The sequence below is a fragment of the Chelonia mydas genome, chromosome 1, assembly GCF_015237465.2.
Source record: "Chelonia mydas isolate rCheMyd1 chromosome 1, rCheMyd1.pri.v2, whole genome shotgun sequence".
In the NCBI taxonomy this organism is placed as follows: Eukaryota; Metazoa; Chordata; order Testudines; family Cheloniidae; genus Chelonia; species Chelonia mydas.
The window spans coordinates 8,444,731-8,458,651 of record NC_057849.1 but is presented as its reverse complement, the minus strand read 5'-3'; the positions used below and the strand labels follow the sequence as shown (position 1 = coordinate 8,458,651).

The 13,921-nt window shown below is 45.4% G+C and overlaps 1 protein-coding gene across 1 annotated transcript; it reads right to left on the bottom strand.

The window, feature by feature from the left end:
- Positions 1-2,794: 2,794 nt before the first annotated feature.
- Positions 2,795-13,273, bottom strand: LOC102947117 (olfactory receptor 52R1). Its single transcript, XM_027832122.3, has 3 exons — positions 13,147-13,273; positions 5,537-5,647; positions 2,795-3,858 (listed from the first exon to the last, which is right to left on the bottom strand). Exons 1-3 carry the CDS (start codon positions 13,271-13,273, stop codon positions 2,795-2,797), a joined length of 1,302 nt encoding a protein of 433 aa, XP_027687923.3.
- Between the last annotated feature and the right edge of the window lie 648 nt (positions 13,274-13,921).

The following is a 13,921-nucleotide window of genomic DNA, read 5'->3' as shown; positions in this document are numbered from 1 at the left end:
GTGTAACGATTTTGCAAAAAAAGCAAACATCATTCTGCTATGTATTAGTAGGAGTGTTGTAAGCAAGACACAAGAAGTAATTCTTCCGCTCTACTCTGCGCTGATTAGGCCTCAACTGGAGTATTATGCCCAGTTCTGGGCAACATATCTCAGGAAAGATGTGAACAAATTGGAGAAAGTCCAGAGAAGAGCAACCAAAATTTTTCACGGTCTAGAAAAATGACCGGTGAGGAAAAATTGGAAAAATTGGGTTTGTTTAGTCTGGAGAAGAGAAGACTGAGAGTGGACGTGATAACGGTTTTCAAGTACATAAAAGGTTGTTACAAGGAGGAGGGAGAAAATTTGTTCTTCTTAACCTATAAGGATAGGACAAGAAACAATGGGCTTAATTTGCAGCAATGGAGGTTTAGGTTGGACATTAGGAAAAACTTCCTAATTGTAAGAGTGGTTAAGCACTGGAATAAATTGCCTCGGGAGGTCATGGAATCTCAATCATTGGGGATTTTTAAGAGCAGGTTGGACAAACACCTGTCAGGGATGGTCTCTAGATAATACTTAGTCCTGCCTTGAGTGCAGGGGACTGGACTAGATGACCTCTCAAGGTCCCTTCCAGTTCTATGATTCTATAACACCACCTCACGAAGGGAGGGGGGGTGGAGAGCCTGCCACTGAGACAACTGTACAGCTGTCCAGGCTGTTAGCTGTGAGCCCTTCACGGCTGATCAGGGGATAGTTCCCACTCTAGAGACCATAGGGGTACGTGTCCTAGAGGGGGACCCAGAGGAGGAAACTGGGGAAGGAATAGTGGGAGTACAGGAATGTCTCCTCACTGATCACATGGGGGAGGATGCGCAGGACAGAATGGACGACTCAGCATTTGTGCTCCCAGGCATCCAGCCTGTGGCTTAGGCTTCGAAAGGGAACTGTGTAACTGACCTGCTGGAGGGGAGTAGTCACCACAACTGACCTCTCTGGATAGAGAGAGGGGTGACTCAGGGTATTCCAATCCACGTCACAATTTTTCAGGACTTTGTTCCTGACGTGCTTGTGAAAACTAACTCTGTCTCTTTAAGACAGGATGTAGCTCCAACTGAATCAATGGTTGTCTATGGAAATGCTAATGACCCAGCTGACAGAGGGGAGGAGGAAATTCCCTGGGTTGGGAAGACACAGAAACCAGCTGTGAATGAGCTTCTGGGAGAAGACACACCTCTTAGCCCAGAGAGCACAGATCACAACCCTCTAGGAAAAGGGGAGGGGAAAATCCCAGTGCTGGGAGTAGGGATCACAGGGAAAGTCCAAGGTGGGGGCGGGGGTGGATTATTTCCATGGGCAAAACCCTGGGGTTGGGAAGCAGAGCCACAGAGCGTTAGCCACCATGCAAATTCCTCTTATAACTGGCATACCAAGACCCCAAAGATGGCCTTAGACTCAGATCCCTACTGAAGGGGACACTGAAGGGAAAGGAAAACCAGTAACTAAACACTTGGAACTAAACAAATTTAATTAACGTGTTATATTTTTAATGAGCCTCATGAGAATGGAAGCATGTCCTCTGAAATGATGGCTGAAGCATGAAGAGGCATATGAATGTTAAGCGCATCTGGCACGTAAATATCTTGTGTCGCCGGTTAGAACAGTGCCATGCGAATGCCTATTCTCACTTTCAGGTGACATTGTAAACAAGAATCAGGCAGCATTATCTTCTGCAAATGTAAACAAACTTGTTTGTCTGAGCGATTGGCTGAACAGACTCCTTTTAACCCTTCCCTTGTGCATCAGACGTTCCTGCTCCATGCTCCGCTTTTCAGCTCTTCTCTGCACCCTCCATTTTATTGCGCTGCCAACTGGCACCCATGGGTCCCAGCCGGTGCTGAGCACTCAGGGGAATGCTGCCGGCTCTAGCCTTGCCATCGGTGCTGCAATCCCCCTGCTCGCCCCAGCCTTTCACTTTGCTGGCTGTCTCTCTCCAGTTCTCAGGGACTGCAGCCACAGTGATGGTCACCGCTCTCAGCTTCCTGACGGTGCTGGGCCAATTGCACCACGGGGCCACAGACCTCCAGGATGCAGTGTGAGCTTCAGCCCAGCAGTGACGGACCCTGGATGAGAGCCAGGCAGTCTCCGGACTGCCGTACAGATTTCTCTCATGCCGGACACACCTCCCGATGGGGGGCGCTGGCCCCTTCCCCACCATGCACTCATCCCGACCATGACTGCCCCCTGCAGGATGCTAATCGATTGTCAGATGGAGCTACCCCAACAGCTCAGGCTTTCCCAGCCCGCAGCACCCCATCTCAGCCCCTTGTGTCTTCTCATTATTGGGATTTGGGGCAGGTGCTGCCCGTCCAGCACCCAGCACCATGGGGACATGATGAGCCCCCTGGAGGATACTGCGGCACATGGTCACCTTACAATGGAGCTGTCTGTGTTCATTAGATGCTACGGGGATAGTGCCGGGGGTGACCCAGACGGGAACAGGAGTCCTGAAGCAACTTTCACTGGTTCTTGGTCTAGTCCTGACCCAAATCTAGTCCCCGGGACTCCCCACCCCACTCCTCCCCGGCCCTCCCCACTTTCCTGGGTCTTTAGAAGCAATTAGAAAGGTGACAATTCTATGAGTTGTACATAGACAGATTCCCCAGTTTGTCATGCTGAAACAGCACAGTAAGGTCAGGGAAAGGTTTAATGTCTCTTTGACTGGCCAGTCAGTGATTCAGGGAAGAGGGCCCAGCACCATGTCACCAGCCAGCTCTGCATGGAGCCTGTCTGAGAACCAGAGCACCAGGAGAAAATTTTAGGTCCCTTTCTGAGTAAAGAGCTGGAGCAGCCTATCCCGGATCTCCTGGGTCTTCACCCCATAGATGATGGGGTTTAGCATGGGGGGCACCAGCACGTACATGTTGGCCATGAGAACACGCAAATGCAGGGCCACATTGTGCCCAAACCGTTGCGTGAGGGCGGCGAAGAGATGTGGGATGTAAAAGGCTAAGATGACACAGAGGTGGGAGCCGCAGGTCCCAAAAGTCTTGAGGCGGGCGTCCTTTGTTGGGAGGCTGAAGATGGCCCTGAGGATCTGGGTGTAGGATATGGCAATAAAAAACACATCCATACCTATCACCAAGAATGCCACAGAGAGGCTGTAGTAACTACTGACGCTGATGTCGGTGCAGGCCAGCTTCACCACAGCAATGTGCTCACAGTAGGTATTTGGAATGATGTTAGTTCTGCAATATGGCCACCTCCTTGCCAGGAAGGGATAGGGCAGTATGAGCATGATGCCACGCAGCACCACGGCCAGGCCAATTTTGGCCACCACAGGGTTTGTCAGAGTGGTTGAATGTCTCAGGGGATAGCAGATGGCCACGTAGCGATCAAAAGCCATGGCCACGAGGATTCCAGACCCTATCAAAAAGAAGCTGAGAATGAAGTACATCTGAGTGAGGCAGGCACTGAAATTGATCTCCCTGGAATTGAACCAGAAGATGCTCAGCATTTTGGGCAGAATGGATGTAGACAGGACCAGGTCGGTGAAAGCGAGCATGCAGAGGAAATAGTACATGGGCCCATGGAGTCTCAGGTCCATCTTTATGATGAACAGGATGGTGAAGTTCCCCAAGATGGCTATGGCGTACATGGTGCAGAAGGGAATGGAGATCCAGACATGGGCTGCCTCCAGGCCAGGAATGCCCAGCAGAATGAAGGTGGATGGGTTTGTGAAATCGGTTGAGTTGGAATCTGACATGGTGTAGGAGAGAAGGTGTCCAACACTGAACCAGAACGGTGTTTCCTGCATAGACCGTACGTTCCCCGACTTCCTGTATAGCCCTGGGGCTAGCGTGATGGTCGCAGGACAAATGTCTGGATGGAGAGAGAATGTTAATATTAGACACTACATGCACAACTGGAAGCTCTTCTCATGGATGAAGCCGATTGGTTGCTCTTCACACACTGAAAAATGACTTTTTCATTATTCAGATAAATGAATTATGAACAACTGACCCTACTAATGTCAATTCCATATTGTATGGTGCTCCTTTCATCAATAATTCTTACACATTGTGGTGTGGGAAACCTTAATAGGCACCAGCAGGAAACACCAGTGGATACTGGTTATCCCTTATTGTTCCCTAGGCCTTCTCTAGTCTGCCACATTTTTTTGCCAAAAGGCAGCATTTGGTGAAGAAATAGTGGAGGTTTAAATACTGCAAACCCAGTTTCGATGGCAGAACTCCTCAGTTTGAGTGATGTGATAAAGTTGCAAGACTTGCAAGGTTTTTACACAACATTTTTGTCGCCAAAGTGCCAGTGTAGACACCGTACTTGATTTTATCACTGTAATTAGCCCATTGCTTTTCTCCCACGCCCAACATCCCCCACCCCTGGGAACACTCACCATGCTTTTAGTGTTCGTCAGCATGTGTGCTTGTCAAGGGTCAGCGGGGAAGGGATAGGTGTGTTACCAGTGGTGTATTTTAATGTAGCATTTGAATGCTTTTCATATAGTTAACAATAATGCTTTTGTTTATTGTTACTTGTGCTTCATCAGATATGTCCTTGAAAGGAGGCACCCCTCCACTCCAGCTGAGTGTCTCCGCCAGATAAGAAAGCGCCCAAGACAGAGCAAGGAAGATATGTTCTGGGAGGTGCTGCAGAACTCTGATTCAGACAGGACGGAATTCAGGCAGTGGAGGGAAAGCGAGAAGCAGGAAAGAAAAGAAAATGAGGCATACACTAAGGATGCAATGGAGAGGCTGATAAAAGTTTTGGAGTGACAAACCATCATGTTGCAGTCCCTTCTGATGCTCCAGACTGAGCCGATGGGTGCCCGCCCTCCCCTTCAGCACATTCAGAACTCTTTCCCATGTCCTCCCCAGGCTCCACCCACACATTCCTTTCCAATTTCTGGGACATCTTACTTTACAGTTCACTCCACCTCCACAGAAGCTTTTTCAAATGAAAGCTGGACTTACGCCCAGCTGGGTGTGTGTGCATAGTGTTGTGGGGTTTTTGGTAATAAAAGCAAAGTTATTTGAATAAGAACCACTCTTTATTTGTTTCCATTGATGTTATGATAGCAGATGGCATTAGCACACAAGCAAGCAGTTTTATCATTTCCTTACATTGAACCCTGGGCCTGAACAATCACAACTGCTTCCTACACTACCAAAACTGGTCTTCATTATGCATTACAATCCCAAGCATAGCAATAACCATTACTCATTCTCATTTTCAAAGTGTTGCCGCAAAACCTTCCTGATTCAAATTTCCCCCATTCTGTCCTCTAATAGCCTTGGTATCTGGCTGCTCAAAATCAGCAGTCACGTGTTCTGTTTCAGCAGTGCACCCCTGAGCAAACTTTTTGCCCTTACCTTCACAAATATTATACAAGGTGAAACACATGGCTACAACCATGAGAATATTTTCCTCACTGAGGTCTAACCTGTCAAAAAGGCATTGCCAGTGCACTTTTAATCGCCAAACGCACATTCCATGGTCATCCTGCTCCTACTCAGCCTATTGTTGAAATGCTCCTTACTGCTATCCAGGTTTCCCATGTACAACTTGATGAGCCCTGGCATTGGGGGGTACGCCACGTCTCCCACGATCACTATGGGCATTTCGACATCTCCTGTGGGGATCTTCTGGTCTGGAAAGGAAGTTCCCGCTTTCAGCTTTCTGAAGGCCGATGTTCCTAAAGATTCATGTGTCATGCACTTTTCTGGACCACTCTGCACTGATGTCAATGAAACGCCCACAGTGATCCTCGAGTGCCTGCAATACCGTGGAGAAGTACTCCTGCCGATTGATGTATTCCATTGCAAGGCATCCAGTGCCAAAACTGGAATATGCGTGCCATCTATTGCCCCTCCGCAGTTGGGGAAACCCATTGTTCAAAGCAGTTGCCAGTACGTCACTTGACCCATGCAGCTTTCAGCAGCTCCCATTGGCCTGGAGCAGCGAACTGCAGCCACTGGGAGCCGCGATCAGCCAAACCTGGAGACACGGCAGGTAAACAAACTGGCCCGGCCCGGCAGTGGCTTTCCCTGCACAAGCAGCGGAACAAGTTTGGGAACCACTGCTGCAAAGCCATCAACAATGTCACGCACATTGCCAAGAGTTATGGTCTTGCACAGCAGTATGGGATTAATGGCCCTCTACAGAGTCATGCTGTAGGGAGTTTCCCATTCACCTAGCTACTGAAAATCTGAGAGGGGGAAAAAAACACCTTTGCCAAGACATGTGCCGGGGGAAACATCCCAACTAGAACACACCTCAGGGAAAAGACTTGGGCATCATTGATAGCAGCTCCACGGAAACACCTGCTCATTTGCTGTAGTGGCCACAACAAAGACAATGTTTAGATGCATAAGGAATGAGAGGGAGAATATCCTGCTTTGGAGATGCACTCACTTGTGGTCACCCAGTCTCTATAAAGGATCTAGCAGATAGAAAGGGGATTTCCCAGGCAGCCTATGAGAATGGGGGAGGCTGGCGTATGCGGAAAGACTGAAAAGTCTGGGACTGGATAGTTTAGAGAAGAGACAATTAAGAGGACATATGATAGAGGAGAACAAAATAAAGAATGGAACTGATTACATTGAAATGGACAAACAGAGAACAGCTCCCAACCAGTAATAGCTATCTACAGACACCCTTCAAAAGGTCTAGTTCCCCAAGGATGACGCAAATGATCAGCAAAACTGATTGGGAGGAAAAATTTAGACAGAAAAATGGGAATGAAAAATGGAAGTTCTTTAAGAAGAGTTTATGAGAGAGCCAAAAAGCCATGATTCCACAATCAAGAAAGTGGAGAACTTTGCTTAAAAACCCAGTTCAGTAGCAAAGTGAAGGCAGCAATTGAGGCGGGGAAGCAATATATAACAAATGGGGAAAAGGGAAAATAGATAGCAAGCAATACAAATTGGAAGTTATGAAAATTGATACATGATATTACAGACATCAGGGGGAAATCCATGCTTTGCAGGGCTAAGGATAACAAAAAGGAGGTTATTAATTATCTTAAGAACAAAAGAAACCCTAGAAAATGTATAGGCTAATTCCGAGAGGGAGAAAGGAAACTTATTAATGTTGGAGAAAACGGAGATGTGTTCAAGAAATAGTTTTGTTCTGCATTTGGAAAGGAGCAATATCAGGTACTCAGATCACATACGGTCATGAAAAACTTTCCAGTCCATTAGCAGTCAAGGAGGATGTTAAACAGCATCTACAGTAGAACCTCAGAGTTACAAAAACCAGAGTTATGAACTGACCGATCACCAAACATCTCATTCCGAATCAGAAGTAGGCAGTCGGGCAGCAACAGACCGCCTCTACCCCCACCCCAAAGGAAATAGAGGACAGTTCTTCATTAAACCTAAACTATTAAAAAAATAAAGTTTTAAGAAAAAGATTTGACAAGATTACGAAACAATGGAAAAGCTGATATGGGATAAACTAAAAAAAAATCTAGGAGTATAATTTATGCCAATCAACAATATGGTTTTATGGAAACAGGTCTTGTCAAATAAATCCAATCTCATCCCTTAATGAGAGTACACATTTGGTTGGTCAAGGGAACCAAACAGATGCAACAGACTTCAATTTCTCTGAGGCATTTGATTTAGTTGGGGAAAACATTTAGTTAAAAAAATGAACACTATACAATGTCAGTAGAGCACATGTTAAATGGAGTAAAAACTGGCTAACCTACATATCTCAGAAAGCGGTTGTGAATGCGCCATTGTCAGGGAATGGGGGTGTTTCTAGTGGGGTTCTGCAGGGATCAGGTCTAGGCCAGATGCTATTCAGTATTTTCATCAATGATCTGGAAGCAAATAGAAAATCATTGCAGGTAAAATCTATGGACGACCCAAAGATTGGCAGAGTGGTTACAATGAGGCAGCCAGGGCAGGCATACCGATTGATCTGGAGTATTTGTTGAGTTGGGCCCATGCAAACAAAATGTATTAGTACAGTCAAATGCAAAGTGATACTCTCGGAATCAGGAATGCAAGCCCCACCCACAGTCTAGGGTACCATATTATGGAACACAGGGACCCTGAAAAGGATTTAGGGGTCATTGTGGAGAACAAAATCATCATAAGTTCCTAGTGCAATTGTGATAAATATAAAGGGAAGGGTAACCACCTTTCTGTATACAGTGCTATAAAATCCTTCCTGTCCAGAGGCAAAATCCTTTCACCGGTAAAGGGTTAAGAAGCTAAGGTAACCTCTCTGACACCTCCTCCCCAGGAAAGGGGGTGTAAGGGCTTGGGGGGATTTCTTGGGGAAGAGGAACTCCAAGTGGTCCTTTTCCCTAGTTCTTTGTTAAAGCGCTTGGTGGTGGCAGCATACTGTTCAAGAACAAGGCAAATTTTGTGCCTTGGGAAAGTTTTTAACCTACGCTGGTAAAAATAAGCTTAGGGGGTCTTCCATGCGGGTCCCCACATCTGTACTCTAGCAATGCTGTGGCCAAAAGGGCTCATGCGATCCTTGGATGCATAAACGGGGGAGTGGTGAGTTGGAGCAGGGGAAGGATTTTATCTCTGCATATGGCATTGATGAAACAGACAGTGTCCAGTTCTTCGGTCCACATTTCAGAAAGGATTTTGAAAAACTGGAAAGGGTGCAGAAAAAAACCACAAAAATGTTTGGAGACTGGAGAAAATGCCTGACAGAGAGAGAGATTTAAAGACTTCATCTATTTATCTCATCTAAAATGACAATCAAGCAGAGACTTCCATGGGGAGAAAACCATGGGTACTAATGGGCTCTGTAATCTAGTTTAGAAAGGCAGAGGAAGACCCAATGGCTGGAAGCTGAAGCCAGACAAATTCCAATCAGAAATATCGGCCAAATGATTAGCACTCGGGGTGATTAATTGTTGGGACAAACTGCAAAGGGAAGCGGTGGATTCTCTTACTTTCCATGTCTGCAGATCCAGACTGGATACTTTTCTGGAAGATCTGCTTGAAGGTTTGTCTACACTTAAAACACTACAGAGGCACTGCAAAGTGCTTCAGTGTAGACACGACTTACAGGGTTGGCCGGTGTACTCCCGTCAGCGTGGGTAGAAGAAATGGTTGTAGGAGGACAAACTTGGTTCAAGTGATCATGACCTAATTCAGTTCAAACTGAATGGAAGGATAAACAAAAATAAATCTGCGACTAGGGTTTTTGATTTCAAAAGTGCTGACTTTCAAAAATTAAGGAAATCAGTTAGGGAAGTGGATTGGACTGAAGAACTTATGGATGTAAAGGTGGAGGAGGCCTGGGATTACTTTAAGTCGAAGTTGCAGAAGCTGTCAGAAGCCTGCATCCCAAGAAAAGGGAAAAAATTCATAGACAGGAGTTGTAGACCAAGCTGGATGAGCAAGCATCTCAGAGGGGTGATTAAGAAAAAGCAGAAAGCATACAGGGAGTGGAAGATGGGGGGCGGGGGGGGGGGGATCAGCAAGGAAAGCTACCTTATTGAGGTCAGAATATGTATGGATAAAGTGAGACAGGCTAAAAGTCTAGTAGATTTGGACCTTGCAAAGCGAATTAAAACCCATAGTAAAAGGTTCTATAGCCATATAAATAATAAGAAAACAAAGAAAGAAGAAGTGGGACCACTAAACACTGAGGATGGAGTGGAGGTTAAGGATAATCTAGGCATGGCCCAATATCTAAACAAATACTTTGCCTCAGTCTTTAATGAGGCTAATGAGGATCTTAGGGGTAATGGTAGCATGACAAATGGGAATGAGGATATGGAGGTAGATATTACCATATCTGAGGTAGAAGCGAAACTCGAACAGTTTAATGGGACTAAATCGGGGGGCCCAGATAATCTTCATCCAAGACTTTTAAAGGAATTGGCACATGAAATTAGCAAGAATTTTTAATGAATCTGTAAACTCAGGGGTTGTACCGTATGACTGGAGAATTGCTAACGTATTTCCTATTTTTAAGAAAGGGAAAAAACGTGATGAGGGTAACTACTGGCCTGTTAGTTTCACTTATGTAGTATGCAAGGTCGTGGAAAAAATTTTGAAGGAGAAAGTAGTTAAGGACATTGACGTCAATGGTAAATGGGACAAAATACAACATAGTTTTACAAAAGGTAGATCGTGCCAAACCAACCTGATCTCCTTCTTTGAGAAAGTAACAGATTTTTTAGACAAAGGAAATGCAGTGGATCTAATTTACCTAGATTTCAGTAAGGCATTTCGTACTGTGCCACATGGGGAATTATTAGTTAAACTGGAAAAGATGGGGATCAATATGAAAATTGAAAGGTGGATAAGGAATTCGTTAAAGGGGAGACTACAGTGGGTCCTACTGAAAGGTGAACTGTCAGGCTGGAGGGAGGTTACCAGTGGAGTTCCTCAGGGATTGGTTTGGGGACCAATCTTATTTAATCTTCTTATTACTGACCTCGCCACAAAAAGTGGGAGTGTGCTAATAAAGTTTGCAGATGATACAAAGCTGGGAGGTATTGCCAATTTAGAGAAGGACATCATACAGGAGGATCTGGATGACTTTGTAAACTGGAGTAATAGTAATAGGATGAAATTTAATAGTGAGAAGTGTAAGGTCATGCACTTAGGGATTAATAGCAAGAATTTTAGTTATAAGCTGGGGACGCATCAATTAGAAGTAACGGAGGAGGAGAAGGACCTTGGAGTATTGGTTGATCATAGGAGGACTATGAGCGGCCAATGTGATATGGCCGTGAAAAAAGCTAATGCGGTCTTGGGATGCATCAGGTGAGGTATTTCCAGTAGAGATAAGGAGGTGTTAGTACTGTTATACAAGGCACTGGTTAGACCTCATCTGGAATACTGTGTGCAGTTCTGGTCTCCCATGTTTAAGAAGGATAAATTCAAACTGGAACAGGAACAGAGAAGGGCTATTAGGATGATCCGAGGAATGTAAAACTTGTCCTATGACAGGAGACTCAAGGAGCTTGGCTTGTTTAGCCTAACCAAAAGAAGGCTGAGGGGAGATATGATTGCTCTCTATAAATATATCAGAGGGATAAATACCAGGGAGGGAGAGGAATTATTTAAGCTCAGTACCAATGTGGACACAAGAACAAATGGATATAAACTGGCCATCAGGAAGTTTAGACTTGAAATTAGACGAAGGTTTCTAACCATCAGAGGAGTGAAATTCTGGAACAGCCTTCCAAGGGAAGCAGTGGGGGCAAAAGACCTATCTGGCTTCAAGATTAAACTCAATAAGTTTATGGAGGAGAAGGTATGATGGGATAACATGATTTTGGCAATTACTTGATCTTTAACTATTCATGGTAAATAGGCCCAATGGTCTGTGATGGGATGTTAGATGGGGTGGGATCTGAGTTACTACAGAGAATTCTTTCGTGGGTATCCGGCTGGTGAATCTTGCCCATATGCTCAGGGTTCAGCTGATCGCCATATTTGGGGGTCGGGAAAGAATTTTCCTCCAGGGAAGATTGGAAGGGGCCCTGGGGGTTTTTCACCTTCCTCTGTAGCATGGGGCATGGGTCACTTGCTGGAGGATTCTCTGCACCTTGAAGTCTTTAAACCATGATTTGAGGACTTCAATAGCTCAGACATAGGTAAGAGGTTTATTGCATGAGTGGGTGGGTGAGATTCGGTTGCCTGCATTGTGCAAGAGGTCAGACTAGATGATCATAATGGTCCCTTCTGACCTTAATATCTGTGAATCTATGAATCTATGACATGATAATTGTCTTCAAGTATTTGAAAGGCTGCCATAAAAAAGATGGAGAAAAATTATTCTTTTGAGACAAAGGGCAGGACAAAAGGCAATTGCTTCAAAGTACAGCAGAGCAGATTTAGATTCAATCTCAGGAAAAACTGCCTAACTATAAAAACAGAAGGACGATGCAACAGTCGCTTAGGCAGGTTGTGGAAGCTTCTTCACTGGAGGTTTTCCAAAGGAGGCTTGAGCCATCTGTCTAGGATGGTTCAGACACAACAAATCCTACATTTTAGCAGGGGGTTAGACTAGCTGACCCTTGAAGATCCCTTCTCACCCTGTGGCTCCATGATTCTACAATGTAAAATTCTAGTGTAAACCAGGTCTTAGTCAAACACAAGTTTTGGAGCTCAATACAGGGGCAACTGGGTTAAATTTAGTGGCTTTTGTTCCACTGGAGTTCAGACAGGATGATCTAATTGTCCCTTCTGATCTTAAACCGTATGAATCTATGGATAAAGAAAGTAGGTCAAGTATTTATAGTTACTCTGTCTCATAACACAGGAGCAAGGGAACATTCAATTACATTGAAAGTCTGAATATATAACATTGAGAAAGGAAAACTGTTTACCTAATCCATATTTGGCCTGTGGAACTCCTTGCCACACATTATTCGAGCAAAGAGCATAGCTGAATGGGATTCACAAATGGATTGGGCATTGTAGGTGGTGCTGGTGACACCATGGTTAGTTAACACTGTCTGACACATTCAATTAGGAGACCTCATTTTCAGTTGGTTATAAGTTTGCCAAACTTTAATCGTTTGGACTGAAATTTCCCACACTGGGTTTCTCCTTCTGGCTGAATTGTTTCTGAAAGTTTCAGGCCTAACAAGTTCTCAAATGAAGCCAGGAGAAAAGCGGTCTTGCCCATGTTGAAAAATTCATATAATTCTTCCAGTGAGGAGCCCTAGCACCTCCATGCTTTCCATCACAAAGTCAGGTGAGAGCCACCCCTGTTAACAGCCATAGCCCTGAAATGCAAGAGGAGGAGTTGAGAGTCCCTGTGCATTAACTGACATACAGTTGGCTCCTGAGGTCTTTACTCAATTCTTACTCCAAGGGGAGTTTTGCTTCTGTGGGGCCTGAGAACATATGGGACAGGGCCTCAGAATTTGGCCTTGTATTCTACATCTAGTAAAACCTTTTATTCTGACGCATCCTCTGTGCCACTGAAATGCAGCCACCTTGGGACTGGAGCCCATCAGCCAGGGGCAGAGCAAAGGGGACATTTTGGCCAGTGATATTGGAGCAAACTCATCCCCTGTGGCAAGGGCCCCAGCATGGTTAATGGTTGTGCAGAGTGGAAAGGACCACAGACCTATTCTCTATCCCATAATGCCCACATTGCACTGGGTTTGTCGAGCAGGTGAGCTCCTCAGCAAGAGATGGGTACCTGTGAATGCTGAGCCAGACGTGTCTTCCCTGGGAATCCTCTGCAGGCAGCCGTGTTCCACACCTCTCTCACCCCAGCATCTGCAGCAGCATCCCACGCCAAGAGCCGACACAGGGGTGTGCACCATTTATAATATAGATGTGCACAATCACGTGGGGTTCACTCAGCCTCTAGGGAAAAAGCGGCATCTGGATGCAAATAGGCTGGAAACCGTAGACACTTTAGCCAATGTCTCTCTTTCAATGTCTGTGCTTCTGTGTTCTTTATCTAGGTTTAGAAGTAAACAGTCATTAAGGAACGTTCCCAAAGGGAGATGAGAACTCTTGGGCTCTCCACTGAGTCAGAGAGGAATTGGCTGCTCTGTGTATTTGTGTATATTTAAAAAGTAGAGTTGATTAGGAAGACAACTAGGGGTAATGGGCAGCTCTCCAGAGGGTCTGATACCCTGTAAATGCCCAGTATTAATGGTTAGATAGTAGACATAGAGATCTGGAGAAAGGTGACTATATGACTATAACAGGGTTTAAAAGAGATCTGGATAAATTCATGAAGGTTAAGTCCATTACTGGCTATTAGCCAGGATGGGGAAGGAATGGTGTCCTTAGCCTCTATTTGTCAGAGGGGGGTGATGGATGGCAGGAGACAAATCATTTGATCATTACCTGTTAGGTTCACTCACTCCAGGGCATCTGGCATTGGCCATTGTCGGTAGACAGGATACTGGGCTGGATGGACCTTTGGTCTGATCCAGTATGGCCATTCTTATGTTCTTAAG